At 36.7% G+C, this 13,499-nt stretch overlaps 2 protein-coding genes and 1 pseudogene across 3 annotated transcripts; 2 read left to right on the top strand and 1 right to left on the bottom strand.

Annotated features, from left to right (window-relative positions):
- Positions 1-773: 773 nt before the first annotated feature.
- LOC113307069 lies at positions 774-873 on the bottom strand (annotated as a pseudogene).
- A 5,126-nt stretch (positions 874-5,999) lies between these two features.
- LOC113303848 lies at positions 6,000-6,761 on the top strand. The gene has a single exon (XM_026552931.1). It carries the CDS (start codon positions 6,102-6,104, stop codon positions 6,594-6,596), a length of 495 nt encoding a protein of 164 aa, XP_026408716.1. The 5' UTR covers positions 6,000-6,101; the 3' UTR covers positions 6,597-6,761.
- A 9-nt stretch (positions 6,762-6,770) lies between these two features.
- LOC113303849 (ubiquitin carboxyl-terminal hydrolase 12-like) lies at positions 6,771-9,810 on the top strand. Of its 2 annotated transcripts, none has more exons than XM_026552934.1 (7): positions 6,771-6,908; positions 8,064-8,183; positions 8,382-8,486; positions 8,591-8,665; positions 8,784-8,872; positions 8,964-9,074; positions 9,165-9,810. In XM_026552934.1, exons 2-6 carry the CDS (start codon positions 8,163-8,165, stop codon positions 9,061-9,063), a joined length of 390 nt encoding a protein of 129 aa, XP_026408719.1. In that variant the 5' UTR covers positions 6,771-6,908; positions 8,064-8,162; the 3' UTR covers positions 9,064-9,074; positions 9,165-9,810. The 2 variants fall into 2 exon arrangements, with proteins under 2 accessions (XP_026408719.1, XP_026408718.1); XM_026552933.1 differs by having other exon boundaries at positions 8,382-8,507.
- Positions 9,811-13,499: the final 3,689 nt, after the last annotated feature.

Genomic DNA, 13,499 nt, shown 5'->3' with positions numbered 1-13,499 from the left:
ATCATATTTCTACGGGAAATGGTTCCTAACTTCTGGCAACGCTCACAAGAAACACAATGACTATGGGAATCTTTAAACAACGAAGGCCAGTAAAATCCACACTGCAAAATCTTAGAAGCAGTCTTCTTAGCACTAAAATGACCCCCACATGCATGTTCATGGAAAAAGGAGATAATACTAGACTGGTCACTCTCAGATACACATCTCCTAATAATCTGGTTCGGACAATACTTAAACAGATAAGGATCGTCCAAAAATAAATGCTTAACCTCGGCTAAAAACCTAGAACGACCTTGCTTACCCCAATGTTGAGGCATTCGACCAGTAACAAGATAATTCACTATATTTGCATACCAAGGTGATTGGGAAACAGAGAACAATTGTTCATCAGAAAAACTATCCCTTATAGGAAGAGAATTATTAGGGGAACTAACAACTAGCCTAGACAAGTGGTCTGCTACCACATTCTCTGCACCCTTTTTGTCTCTAATGTCTGGACAAAATTCTTGTAACAAAAGGATCCATCTAATCAATCTAGATTTGGTATCCTTCTTAGACAAAAGGTATTTCAAAGCAGCATGATCAATATAGATTACGATCTTAGAACCTAATAAATAGGATCTAAACTTATCCAAGGCAAACACGATGGATAGCAATTCCTTCTCTGTAGTTGTATAGTTCATTTGGGCATCATTCAGAGTTTTGCTAGCATAGTAAAATCACATGGAGTAATTTTTTTTCTCGCTTCCCTAGGCACAAAACATCGTCTATTAGGACGCAAATCTGCATGTTTTCTCAACAGGAGGGAGAAACTTTGTATAAGTATTTGGAAAGGTTCAATGATTTATTATCCCAATGTCCTCATCATGGTTTATAGAAGGTTATGTTAGTTCAGATCCTTTATGAGGGTTTAGATTATCCCACCACAACCACAGTAGAATCTATGTGTGATGAGTGCCAAATATTGTATATATTTGCACCTTTTTATTGGCATTTAACTCATCTTTGTGCACTAACGCTCCATTTTATCCCATATTTTGTGTTTTCTTTGTTTTCAAGAATAAATACTTTTCTTAATTAATTGTGCATTTTTAGGTAGTAAATAAATCCTGGTTAACTCACGGAGCGAAAAGAGCAAAGAAACGGCAAAGACTCCCGCAGAAAGGCAGCGAAGAATGATGTTTGCAAGAGCCGGATCAACTAGAGGTGGGATTGAAGAGGAAGAATTGTCCTTAAAGAAGATATGGGCTTGGCATACCCAAGGCCCAAAACCCTTACCCTTACCCTTACCCAAATCCATTTCCATATCCATACCCATTTCCATGAGAGCCGTCAGATTGGATCCATCACATCATCCAACGGTCGCCTCATCGGCGAGCATCAAATCTTGAAGCTCCTGTCAAACATCATAGTACCTAACTCCAATCTAAGCCGTCAGAATTGTTGTATCACGCATCCAACGGTCGCTGCAAGCCTGTTCCATCTTAGCCGTTCGATTGAATCCAGATGTGATCATCCAACGTATCATCTTCGCTGGACATCGAATTTGCTACAACCGCTCAACACTACAACACCTAACACCTATACCCATCGCCAAACACTCCCCTCCTTCTTTACATCGAACCCATCTTCTTCCTCACACTCCCTCTGCAACTACTCCACTGTCACCACCTTCTCCATCATCGCCACCACTCCCTGACACCACCAAACCACTCTACTCCACCCTAAAAGAGAAACCCATCATTTCCCCCATCTTTCTAGCCTCCTACTTCATCAATCTCGCACCTTTCCTATCTCTGAAACCCTAGGTTATAGATTGATGAATTAGGTGAAGCTAAAGAAGAAATTGAGGCGTGGGAATGAAGCAGTGAAGTCAGAGGAAGATTGGGTCGACGTTGTGGGTAAGATTTGACCCATTAAATTAGGTGAATTCGAAACCCTAAATTCACTGTTTTGGGATTTTTTTTTGGGATAAACCCTAATTTTGTAAATTAGGTATTTTTGATAATTGGGTGTGATTATAAATAGAATTATGATGTTTGTGAAAGGGGTCATGCCCGGGCTAGCCGGTGCACCAAGAAGTAGTTCATGTTTGATTTCATCATCTTCATCTTGTTCTAAATTCACCTGCTAGGGTTTAAATGAAGCCCTAGTTTGCTACTAGTTATTCCTGTTAATGGCAATAACCTTGTTGTGCTTAATTGTTTTAGAATAAAATTCAATCTTAGGACTTCAGTACTTTACTTTCACAGTGTATGCCATGTATCCATTGTAGTTAGAATAATATTGTGCTGAAGAACTACAACTTATACTTAATCCCATAGATTGATCTTTTGATTAGCTGTTCCCTGAAAAGGCAGTTAATGCTTAGGAGAAATACCTTAGTTGTGATTGAATCATTCATATCAAGGTGACCTTGGATATACAGAGGATTGACATCCCTTTTGTTATCAGATATAAGGAAAAGGTTAGTGTTATGAGCAGAATAACTAGTGTAAGTTAGTGGTGGACTCAAAGGCCCTAGTACCATTCTCATCATTTGCTCTATTTACTTTCTTTGCATATTACTTTACTGTTTCTGTTACTATCAATCATCTTCGTCGTATCGACACCCAACCAAACAACAATTGTGTTACTCTTGCATAGAATCAGTTAGTAAAGACCATAGATTCAACTATACATACCAAGTCCCTGAGGACAAACCCCTTCTTACCTCACTCACTACAACTGACCCTGTATACTTGCAGGTCTAAGTTGTAGGTTCTTTTAAAACCTCACCAATGTGTACTGGTGGATTTGAGAACCAAACAGTTGATGACGCGATGACATATTTGCATGACGTCGCATAAAAGACCCAACAATGGGAAAGTAGTAGGGGACCCCAGAAAACAATTCTTCTCGGCATAGGAAACGTTAATAGGGTAGAAGGAGGCTATGAATCAGATGCCAAAATTGTTGCTATAGCGAAAAGGTTAGATGCTTTAGAAGTGATAACACTAGTGGTAGATTGGAGACTTTTTGGGAAGGCCAGAATAATGAAGAGCAAGCCAATGCTCTATATAATAACACTAGATTTGATAATCGTCAGAATTTTGACCCATATTCAGAAACCTGTAATCCTGGTTGGAGAAACCATCCGAACTTTTCATGGTCTAAGGGCCAGAGTCATGGTCAGTAGTGTTATTACCTTCTCTTCTTTTTAATCATCTTTTGAGCCATAACCAATTATTTTGAGATCATGATTAATATGAGGAGCTAAACCCCATTGCTGAGGCGATAGAGGAAGCTATTTTTCCAACAAAAAGCGGTTCAATCTATTTTATTTAATTTATTGCAATTATTATTATGATTATTTGCCTTGAACTATTATTGAATATGATTTTTATTTGAGTGATTGTGATCTATTTTGATGGAGTATGCTTAGTTTATAGACTCTTGATGCTTCATACTTGGTATTTACAATTATTACTTTTGGAAATCTATTAGTTTCAATATTTTAGAATCAAATTAAACGAGAAAATTGCATGAATATAAATATTTGGACCAAATCACTTTGAACTTGGAAAATAGTGGAATCTTAGCCTCAGTGTTCTTTTAATATTGATACCAACTTTGTCAGTGTTTGTTATAATTATTAGTGAGTTTTCTATTTAGTTTTGAATTTAAGTTTGTTAAACAACGATAGTGGTCTGTTGTAGTAATATAACGACTGCTATTGGGTGTAATATGTTCTTCGTGTTCTTCCTCTTCAGCAGCAGCAGCAGAATAAGGTATTTTCCTGCAACTCGATCTCTGGAGCTCTGTGGTGTTCTAAACTTCTCTGAAAGGCTTGATATCTCCTGTTTCGGTCCCATCATCCTATTTATATACACAGCTACCAAAAATATCTATTAAATCTCTGTTTTTCTTTTCCAAAAAGGTCGCGGCTTTTCTTCCCTGTTTTGATTAAAACTCTCATTAGTAAATATAGGATATGATCCTATGCGTCCTTATACTCTCTCAATCATTCACGTATCTTCCCAAATCATCAACATACTCGACAATGTTTCCACGTACTTTCCAAAAGCAAATCCAATAAACCCGAGAATATATCCCTTCTCTGTTTTCTTTGAGAACGAATGTTAATCTTCTCACACGTCTTCTGTGCTAATACAAACTCTCTTACCATCGCTGGTTTGTCGCCAATACTCATTATCAATCCAAGTTTATCCATTCCCATGAGTATCTATCGCACTATCTTGCTCCAACACGATGCTGCAACGAACTCTGATCGATCCAAAGGCATATACCAGCCCTGTTATGCTTAAATAGGGCTATATCAATCCCCTTGAGCGAAAAACTCACTCTAAATCTCTTCCCATATCTTCACAGAAACCTTCCAGGCATGAAGAAATAATTTCCCGCCAAAATCAGTTTCTTAAACCGTAAAGAAGGTGGAGTCCCCCTAACTACTGGTGGCTGTGTGAATAGCAGGTGGTGGTGAATAGTAAATAGGGTGCCCCTTATCCATTCGTCAGGGTTTTATAGACAACTTTTCTTGCCGATTTTTCCAAAGATAGTTACTGGCCAAAAATACCTACAAATAAATAAAACACCATAATAAGTACAAAAAATGAGCCTAACAATATATAGAATCGAGACAAATCAGACACAAAAATGTGTTTATCACCTACAGGCTGCCCTAGACCAGGTTTATATGTTCTGTAACCGACTCAATTACCCAATGGCCTACAGGCTACAGCCCTACACCATCAGGTTGTCTGATAAGGAACCATTTTTTAGAGACCATGGTTTTTTTTGGGGGGACCATGGTCTTATTAGTCCAACCTCCCTATACTTATAAGGGGTGTCAAGTTAGGTAAATACACATTTACCCTTTCCTTTAATTTAAATCAAAATTAACCTAATAACTATATTCATCTAATCTAAAAGAATCTATTAACCAAAATCAAAATCAAAAACAAAAACAGGAGGGGAATCAAAAAAATTTAGTTTTGAAAAAAAAATCATTCTCTTCTTCTTCTTCTCTTTTTCCTTGACGTTCCTCATTCAATTGAATTAATTTTTCGTAACCGAACTCCGAGTTTGGTTGGTTCGCAAAAAATAGTTTTAACCGAACTCCTCATTGAAAACCAATATATTGTGTTCGGTTGGTTAGGTTAATTGGATTTTTTTTCCTTTAACCGAACACTTGTATTCGAACAACAAATGCTGAGTTCGGCTGGTTCGGAAAAAGAAAAATGCTAACCGAACTGAACCCTTCTCTGAAAATCAATATGTTGAGTTTGGTTGGTTCGCAAAGAAAAAATTGCTAACCGAACCCTTCTTTCAAAATTAATTTGTTGAGTTCGGTTAGTTCGCAAAAAAAATTGCTAATCCAACTCATCAAAACCTCCATTAAAAGCGAGTTCCGCTACCTGTGTATTTTGGATTTATTAACCGAACTACAATTGCAGAAAGTTCGGTTACATGTTCTTCATATAATATAACCGAACTATGTTGACCTAGGTGAAATTTTTTCTTATGGTTTTCATTTTAAAGATATTTTAGGCCATTTATAGCAACATTAAAAGCATACCTCAATACTAAAAGGATGTTTTTTCTCCATATTCACCGATCTAAAAAAAAATAAAAATCTCCATCTTGTTCTTCTACTACTACTTTAATCACTCAATAATTCTACTTCTTTTTAAAAAAAAATCATCTATTAATTTAACCTTAATCAATGATTAATTACACAAAAATAATCAAGAGGGTAGTTTTGGTATTATAATAAATATATGGATGAAGGGTGTCCTCATGCTACTTCAAATAACTTGCCCAAAATAAAATGATGGTCCCATCCAAAAAAAAAAAAAAAAAAAAGTGGTGCCCAAAAAAACGGTTCTCTGATAACCTTGAAATGTAAATGGGTCAAAGGTGGTCAACATTTTTGCAAAGCCCTGTCCTGTAAGGCTGTAACCGACTTAAGTGCGTATTTTTTTATCGGTATCTAAATGTAGAAGAATCCATTCGGATAAAACGGGATAAACTAGTTTTCATCTGTGTCTTTCTCTGTTCTTCAATAGCGATTTCTAAAATTAGGGTTCCTTTTCATAGTGATGGAAGCTACAAATGAAGAAGGAAGTCTATTGAGCTCAATCAGACCACCAAGATTAGAAGATGCAGGTCTAGAAGATTGTGCATTATCTCATGATTCCATTAAAGAAGCTTTTTTCAAAGCTGCAAATTCTCTTAAATCTTGGGGTGGAACTGATCTTGATTCAGAAGATGAAGATCCCAGAGGAGAATTAGGATTGCCTGATTCTCTGATTGGTGTAAAACCAGCTTCTGATCCTCCATCATCATCTTGTTCAAATGAAAAAGGGAATGGTTTGCCTGAAGTGATTGGCGATGAAGTTTGTGTTGGTGGTGATGGTAATGAAATTAGTGAGAAAGAATCTGATCGAATTTTAGGTTTGAATGTTCCTCAAGGTAAAAAAGAGGATGCTTGTATTGATGGATTGCAAGGGCTAAAAATTGATGATGATGAAGATGAAGATGATGAAGAAAAAAGTGAATCTGAGAATCCCATTTTAGTTGAAGCTTTAATTTGAGTTTTAAATTTCTAGTTTGTTGTTGCTGTTGGGAGGATTCGAACTCCTGACCTGTAAGTGTTGTTTTGCCTCTGAATGTTGTTTGTGTAAATTTGGAGTTTGTAGACTTTGTTTGTTGTACCAAATAATCAAGAAATGAATCTGCTTCTTGTTTTGCTCTCGGAATTCATCTTGAAAAAAAGTAAGACCAGCATCCATTCACTCTCTCTCTCTGATTCAACACAAGGATTTTTCAAATTCCCACTTCAAGTTGGAGCTTAAGGTGTAACCATTATACTTCAAGAGTTGCTCATTCTCATTTCTGCACTCAAGGTATTCTTTTTTTCCATCTTTTAGTTTAGCATTTTTGAACTACAAATTATAATTCTCTGCAAAATTGGAGTTCAGGGTTTACTTCTTTTCCATATTTGAGTGTTGTCTTTTAACCTTCCAACATATTTAAGCTAGTTTTCTGTTCTTGTTGCAGTGCAATTGTAACCTACTCGGCTACTCTCTGCATTTCATATATTTGAGTTTCCTTTGCACTCAGTTAGCAAATAGCTGAGGCATAGCAGCATTTCCTGTTCCATGACCATGACCAGCTTAGGAAACCTATAGGATACCCCGTAAATCAAGTTTTTATCTTAAAGTTGACAAGCAATTCAATCCGTGGGATCGAATCACTACCTATGCTTCCAAGGTGGATGAAAAAAAATCAACAATGTAATAGATTAACAAACCTTAGAAGCATTGGAAGTGATTGGTCAATTCCACCTTGAAATAAGTCGATCGGATCCCCCTTATTCAGGCATTTAACCCTGAGTTATTCTCTCATGTATCCCATACAAAGTAGGCTTGTAGTATTTGGTTCCATAATGAGGCATATTTGTTGCAATTCAGAAAAAAAGCGTATTTTTAATTAGTTAATTGCTGACCGAAGTAAGGTTATATTGCCAGAGTGGCTGCCTTACATGCTACGAAGACAAACACATGTATGTGCCTTCCTTGTTGTATGATTCAACTTAACAAAATTATCTCTTGTCTTTCCAAATAGACACAATTTCCTACTGATATGGTATATGCTTTAAGATCTAGTCCCTAGAACATTGACTTAAACAAGTTGCAGAAAAGATTGTGAGATGCTTCAAATAAGATGACCACCACAACTCCAGTTATATCCCTCTCTTTAAATAAATCCCCCAATATCCCATGTACAATCTGTTCTTCTTCTTTCTAAAAGATCACTTTGCACTCTTAGCAGAACAGTGTCTTAGCTCTACAAATTTCGTGAAAAAATGTGATACATTTAGAAGTTTGCAGATTAGCCTCTAAAAAAGAGGAATAATGGCTCACAACAAGAATGAGTCTCACCATTATATTCTATTATTAAGGTTTAATCTCTTGCTTTCAATTTTGTTTTTACATTTAGTAGTAATGAACCACTTGAGCAATATGTAATCATTGGTTGTTATGTATGGGTACCTCTAGGTTGCACCGAATGAGGACCTTTATCAACAGATTGGAAGAGACATCTGTTGTGATCTTGTTGATCATGACAAAGTTCGTAGTATCTGGTTTCGCAACTCTATGCCTTTTAACCGTTCCAAGGTACTCCTGGCTTTTAAGTTCCAACTGTTTAGTAGTTTTATTTTATTTTCATTTCCACCAAAATTCCAAAGTGTAATGTGTGCCTTCAACACTTCAAGAGATTGAGATTTGTCCCTGGCCTAGTTTTCCATACACATAATATGTGCTTTTATTTGTGTTATTTGGTTTTCTAAATTTGAAGTGGTTGACAATCGACAGGAAATGGTTTCCCTTGATGGTAACCCCAGCGCTATTGGATGGTTAAAGAGTGAAAATCAGACATGCCGTCCTTATCTTCCCTTGACACATGAAGAAGAAAAACCTGTAAATACTGTGCACTTACAAGTTAGTAGATTGTTTAGTCCTGCTCATTTTGGTGCCTGAGTAAAGAAGCTGATAGTAACTCCTTATTCCTCTTGGATTTGTAGGTCGGTCAACTGAAGAGGGACAAGACAATAGCTGCTGAACTAATAATGCTTTTGGAAAGTTTAGAGCTTGTGTCGGTAACTGTTGTTTAGAACTTAACTAGCACTTTTCTTCTCTTTGTTGTTTTCAGTGATTTGCCCCAGTTACCATCGACATATCTTAATTTTGCACAACATTGGTTATTTAATCTACAAGATTTATGTACCTTGCGTCTGCAACCTAAGACAGAAGGAGATATTCTTCTTTTTTCTAGCCGTTATGACTCTGAAAAAGAAGAAAATTCGGTATGCATTTATAAGTTCTTTAACTCTGTATTTTATAGGAGGAGTGGGACTGTTATCTTCTTAGATTTATGAATAACTTAAACTGTTTCAGGTATGTGGGGAATCTTTTTGTGAATGGTAATACTATTCCTGGAGACATTCTTAAAATACTGAAGGATATGGCTAATTTTGCTCCCCAAATGAAGAAATAGAACTGTATGAGGTTAGACCACTCGTCATTTATTCAGTTTGTGGCACCTCGCACTAACCTTAATTTCTTACTGCAAATGATATCTGTTGTGTTCTGGGACAGGAGGTAAGTTTTGTGCCCAAAGTCATGTGTGATCTCGTTGACCTACACGAGGTTGTTCGATAACTTTGAAATGTAATGGGTCCATGGAAGCTACAAATGAAGAAGGAAGTCTATTGAGCTCAAGCAGACCACCAAGACTAAGGATTCAGGTATAGAAGATTGTGCATTGTGAAGGAAGCATTTTTTAAAGCTGCAAATTCTTTTAAATCTGGGGCTCCAACTGATTTTGATTCAGAAGATGATTCTCTGATTGGTGTAAAACCAGCTTCTGATCCTCCAGCATCATCTTGTTCTAATGAAGAAGGGAATGGTTTGCCTGAAGTTATTGGTGATGTAATGCAATCAGTGAGCAAGAATCTGATTGAATTTTAGGTTTGAATGCTCAAGGTATAAAAGAGGAAGCTCTAACTGATGGATTGCAGGGGTTAAAAATTCATAATAATGAAAAAAAAATGATGGTCAAGAAGAAGGTGAATCCGAAAATCCAATCTTAGTTGAAGCTTTGGTTTGAGTTTTCAGTTTCTAGGATGTTGATTTTTCTGTGTGGAGGATTCTAACCCTGACCTGCAAGTGTTTGTGCAAATTTGAATGTTGTAGACTTTGTTGTACCAATAATCAAGAAGTGAAAATATCTTGCTCTGGGAATTCAAATTCAAGAATAGCAAAACCCAGTGCCACTGAATAACAATTAAGAATATCCAAAGTTCGAACTGTAGATAGCTGGTAGACCATTTGTCTTGAAGGTTGAACGACTCCAACTGTAACATGCACATTCCCATTTCATTCAAGTTAGACGTCAAGGTTAAAAGCCCATAATTAATTAAAAAAGAATGATCTTTTTGGGGGAACTATAATTTTGGGCATACCAAAATCTTCCGAGGCATACTGAATGAAGACAAAAAAGGTTGTGAAATAGCAAAATCAGATAACCCTTTAACCCAATTTTTTTTAACGGCAAATCTGCCCTTTACGTATTAGTGTTAATAATCTTGATTAGTGATTAAATATTTTGTTTAGTGATTAAAATAATTTTCAGAATTATAAGAGTTGTTTAGCAAAAGGATTTTAGGGGCCACTCAAAAGGATTTAGGGGCCAACAATAAAACAAAAAAGGTCACCCAAAGGGAAAATGTAGCCAGCCCTTATCTCGCGTAATTCGTAATGGCGAAATTACCCTTATATATTCGGAGGATATGATAACATTGTTACCCCCCGAATGCAATCGGAAGCCAAAATCGTTCCCATACTTCCGATTGTAGTCGATGCAGTATTAGAATGATTTGTGTTTCATTTTTTCCATTTCTTTTTAATTTTTGAGTTGTTAGAGTTATAGAGAAGAAGGTGAAGGAAAAAAAGAGAAAACCCATTTTATAACTACAAAAATGGATGGATACGAAGAAGAAGGTTAGAATCATGACGAAGAACAAAATGTTGAGGGTTCACGACCGTTTAGAGAAGACGATTTGGGGTATATGTTGAATGATCCAAACTTTTGTGGAGAGGAAAACATAGACGACCCTTTCATGGAAGAAAATGGAGAATCGCATGATATTGAAGCTAACGATGCATGTAAAACACAGGTATTGTGTTAAGAAACTCAAATACTCGATTTGCATGCGTTTGTGCTTTTGTAAACAAGAAAAACCGATTATTGCATGCATTGAATGCCATGAACTACCCAGATTCGGTAGATAATTTCTAGATTAAACTTACGAATATAACACACTGAGTACCAAATATGTATATTCGGTAGTTACAAGATACTAGTTTACTGCCGAATATGAGAAAAACCCCAAACTGGTTTTCCAAAAATATCTACATTCGGTAGTTATGTAGAGTTATTTACCTCCGAATGGCCCCAAAAACGAATTCCTCAGAAAATTTCAAAACTCAGTATTCTTATCCTTTACAATCGGTAATAGTTTAACATTATTTGACTGCCGAATATAACAGTGGCCTCAAAATAAAATTTCCGAAAACTTGAAAATCGGATGTTTATCGATTAAAGTTATCTCCCGGTTATTTATATTCGGCTGTTTTACTATATTTTTAGCTTCCGATTATATCATTTTTTGCACTCAGTAAACTGTGTACATTCATTTGCATAAATCGGGTGTTTTGGGTAACCGATAGGATTCCGAATATAAAGTATTCGGAAGTTTGACTTATTTAATTACCTCCGAATATATCATTTTTTTCACTCAGTAAACTGTGTACATTCATTTGCATAGATCGGGTGTTTTGGGTAACCGATAGGATTCCGAATATAGAATATTCGGAAGTTTGACTTATTTAATAACCTCCGATTATTGTATAATAATTTTTGCTTTCATATGCAGGCCGTTGAAGAGTTTGTTGATGACTTCTATTTGAGGCCCGACACTTCCCTATACTATGCAAACGATTTGGTATACTCATTACTACTTTTTTTTTTTTTCAAAATTTATATGTTAAATGGTTATGCTTATTAGGTTTGTTTTGTTTTATGCACGTTTAGACATTTGGAAGTAAGAAGGAGGCAAAGGAATGGCTTATGAACAAGGCAAAAGATAACATGTGCGTGGTAGTTCAAAATAATCATGTTAGTGACACTCGATTTGAAATGATTTGTGAGCGAGGTGGGACGCGAAAGAGTCACGAGGGAAAGAATAGTAAGTACATACGGAAGACGAATAGGAAATACCGAAGCAATACCAAGAAGATAGGATGCCCATTTAAGATTGTCTTCTATAAGCCCGATGGTATTAAAGGTAAAGAGTATAAAATGTATAAAGTTGATAACGGTTGTCACAACCATGATGATCCGTTGGATTTAATTGGACATGTAATGGTTGCCAAGTTAAAACCACATCAAATGCAGACGGTGAGGTCTATGCGGATCCAAAAAGCGAGTGCGATCTTAAGTAAAATAAAGGCGGACGATCCCGACAACTTGTCTTCTTTGTCTACAATTAAGTCGGCCCTAGCTACGATCAAAAGGACTGATTGGGATGGTAGAACGGTCATGCAACAATCGGAGTGGTTAGCGGAGTTACACGGCTACACCTTGAGAAGGGAAGAAAAGGATGGTATAGTGGTTCGTATTTTCTTGGCACATCCCGAAATGATCCAATTGGCTCAATGCTTTCATCAAATTTTGTTGATAGATGCTACTTATAAGACAAACAAGTATAACATGCCGTTGTTGAACATTGCTTGCCATACTTCGGACAAAAACACGTTTACGATTGCATGGGGTTTAATGGATCATGAGAACAATGTGAGTTTCATTTGGATGTTGGAGACGTTGAGGTCCATTTATAACGGTGATAATTTTCCAAGGGTTATTGTAACGGATAACGATCAAGCCTTAATGCATGCAATAGCGGTAGTGTTTCCGGAAGCCCAAAACTTGCAATGTACGTGGCACATTCAATGCAATCTCAAAACCAATTGCCATCATCATTTCCAAGCTAAAAGACCAAGGAAGGGTACCAAGAGGTCAAAGGAAGAGGATGAGCGCATTAGTAAATTAACCTTGGAAGAACGTAAGGAAGAGGATAGGCTATTTGAAGAAAAGTGGAAGGAGGATGGAATAATTTGGAAAATGTTCATGAAAGCATGGGACAAAATCGTTTGGTCGATGACCGAGGAAATTTACGAATGTAACTGAAGAAATTTGAGGATGAATACAGCACGGACTACCCAAAACCGGTTGAGTATTGTAAAACAATGGTTAACGATTAAGGAGAGGTTTGTGTTTGCATGGACATATGAATATCGTAACTTCAAGAACGAGGCGACAAGCATTGCGGAGGGGTCTCATGGTCGACTAAAGAAAATACTAATTGGTAGTCAAAATGGAGTTGTGTCGATCCAAGAAGCAATCCATGAATTCACCAATCGTGATCTCGTAAAGATTAGGAAATGTATGCAATTTAGTGTACACCAATTCCCGATGGAACATATTAAGGAAAAATTGCTTCTAAGGGGAGTTGTTCATAAAGTTTCAAGATGGGCAATAAATCGCATGATGAAACAATTGAAGTTATATAAAACTTATGATGACGAGAATACGGTTTGTGTTTGCAAGGATATGATAGGTATTGGACTCCCATGTCGTCATAAGTTGGGTAGGTATGTTGAAGTGATTGACATCGATGATATTCACCCATTTTGGAAGCAATTAAATTTCACTCCGAACACCCCGGTAGTTGATGGTCCGTCTTTCTTCGAGTCGGAATTGTATGCACGAATATCCAAGCGTTACGCTACATCAAACGGAACCAAAAAGCAAATATTGATGCATAATTTGGAGGAATCCCTTCACCCTTGTTTAAGGGAGGTTGATGAACC

The sequence above is a fragment of the Papaver somniferum genome, chromosome 8 (assembly GCF_003573695.1).
Source record: "Papaver somniferum cultivar HN1 chromosome 8, ASM357369v1, whole genome shotgun sequence".
Lineage (NCBI taxonomy): Eukaryota > Viridiplantae > Streptophyta > Magnoliopsida > Ranunculales > Papaveraceae > Papaver > Papaver somniferum.
The sequence above is the reverse complement of the archived record's forward strand: the minus strand, read 5'-3'. Positions and strand labels throughout refer to the sequence as shown.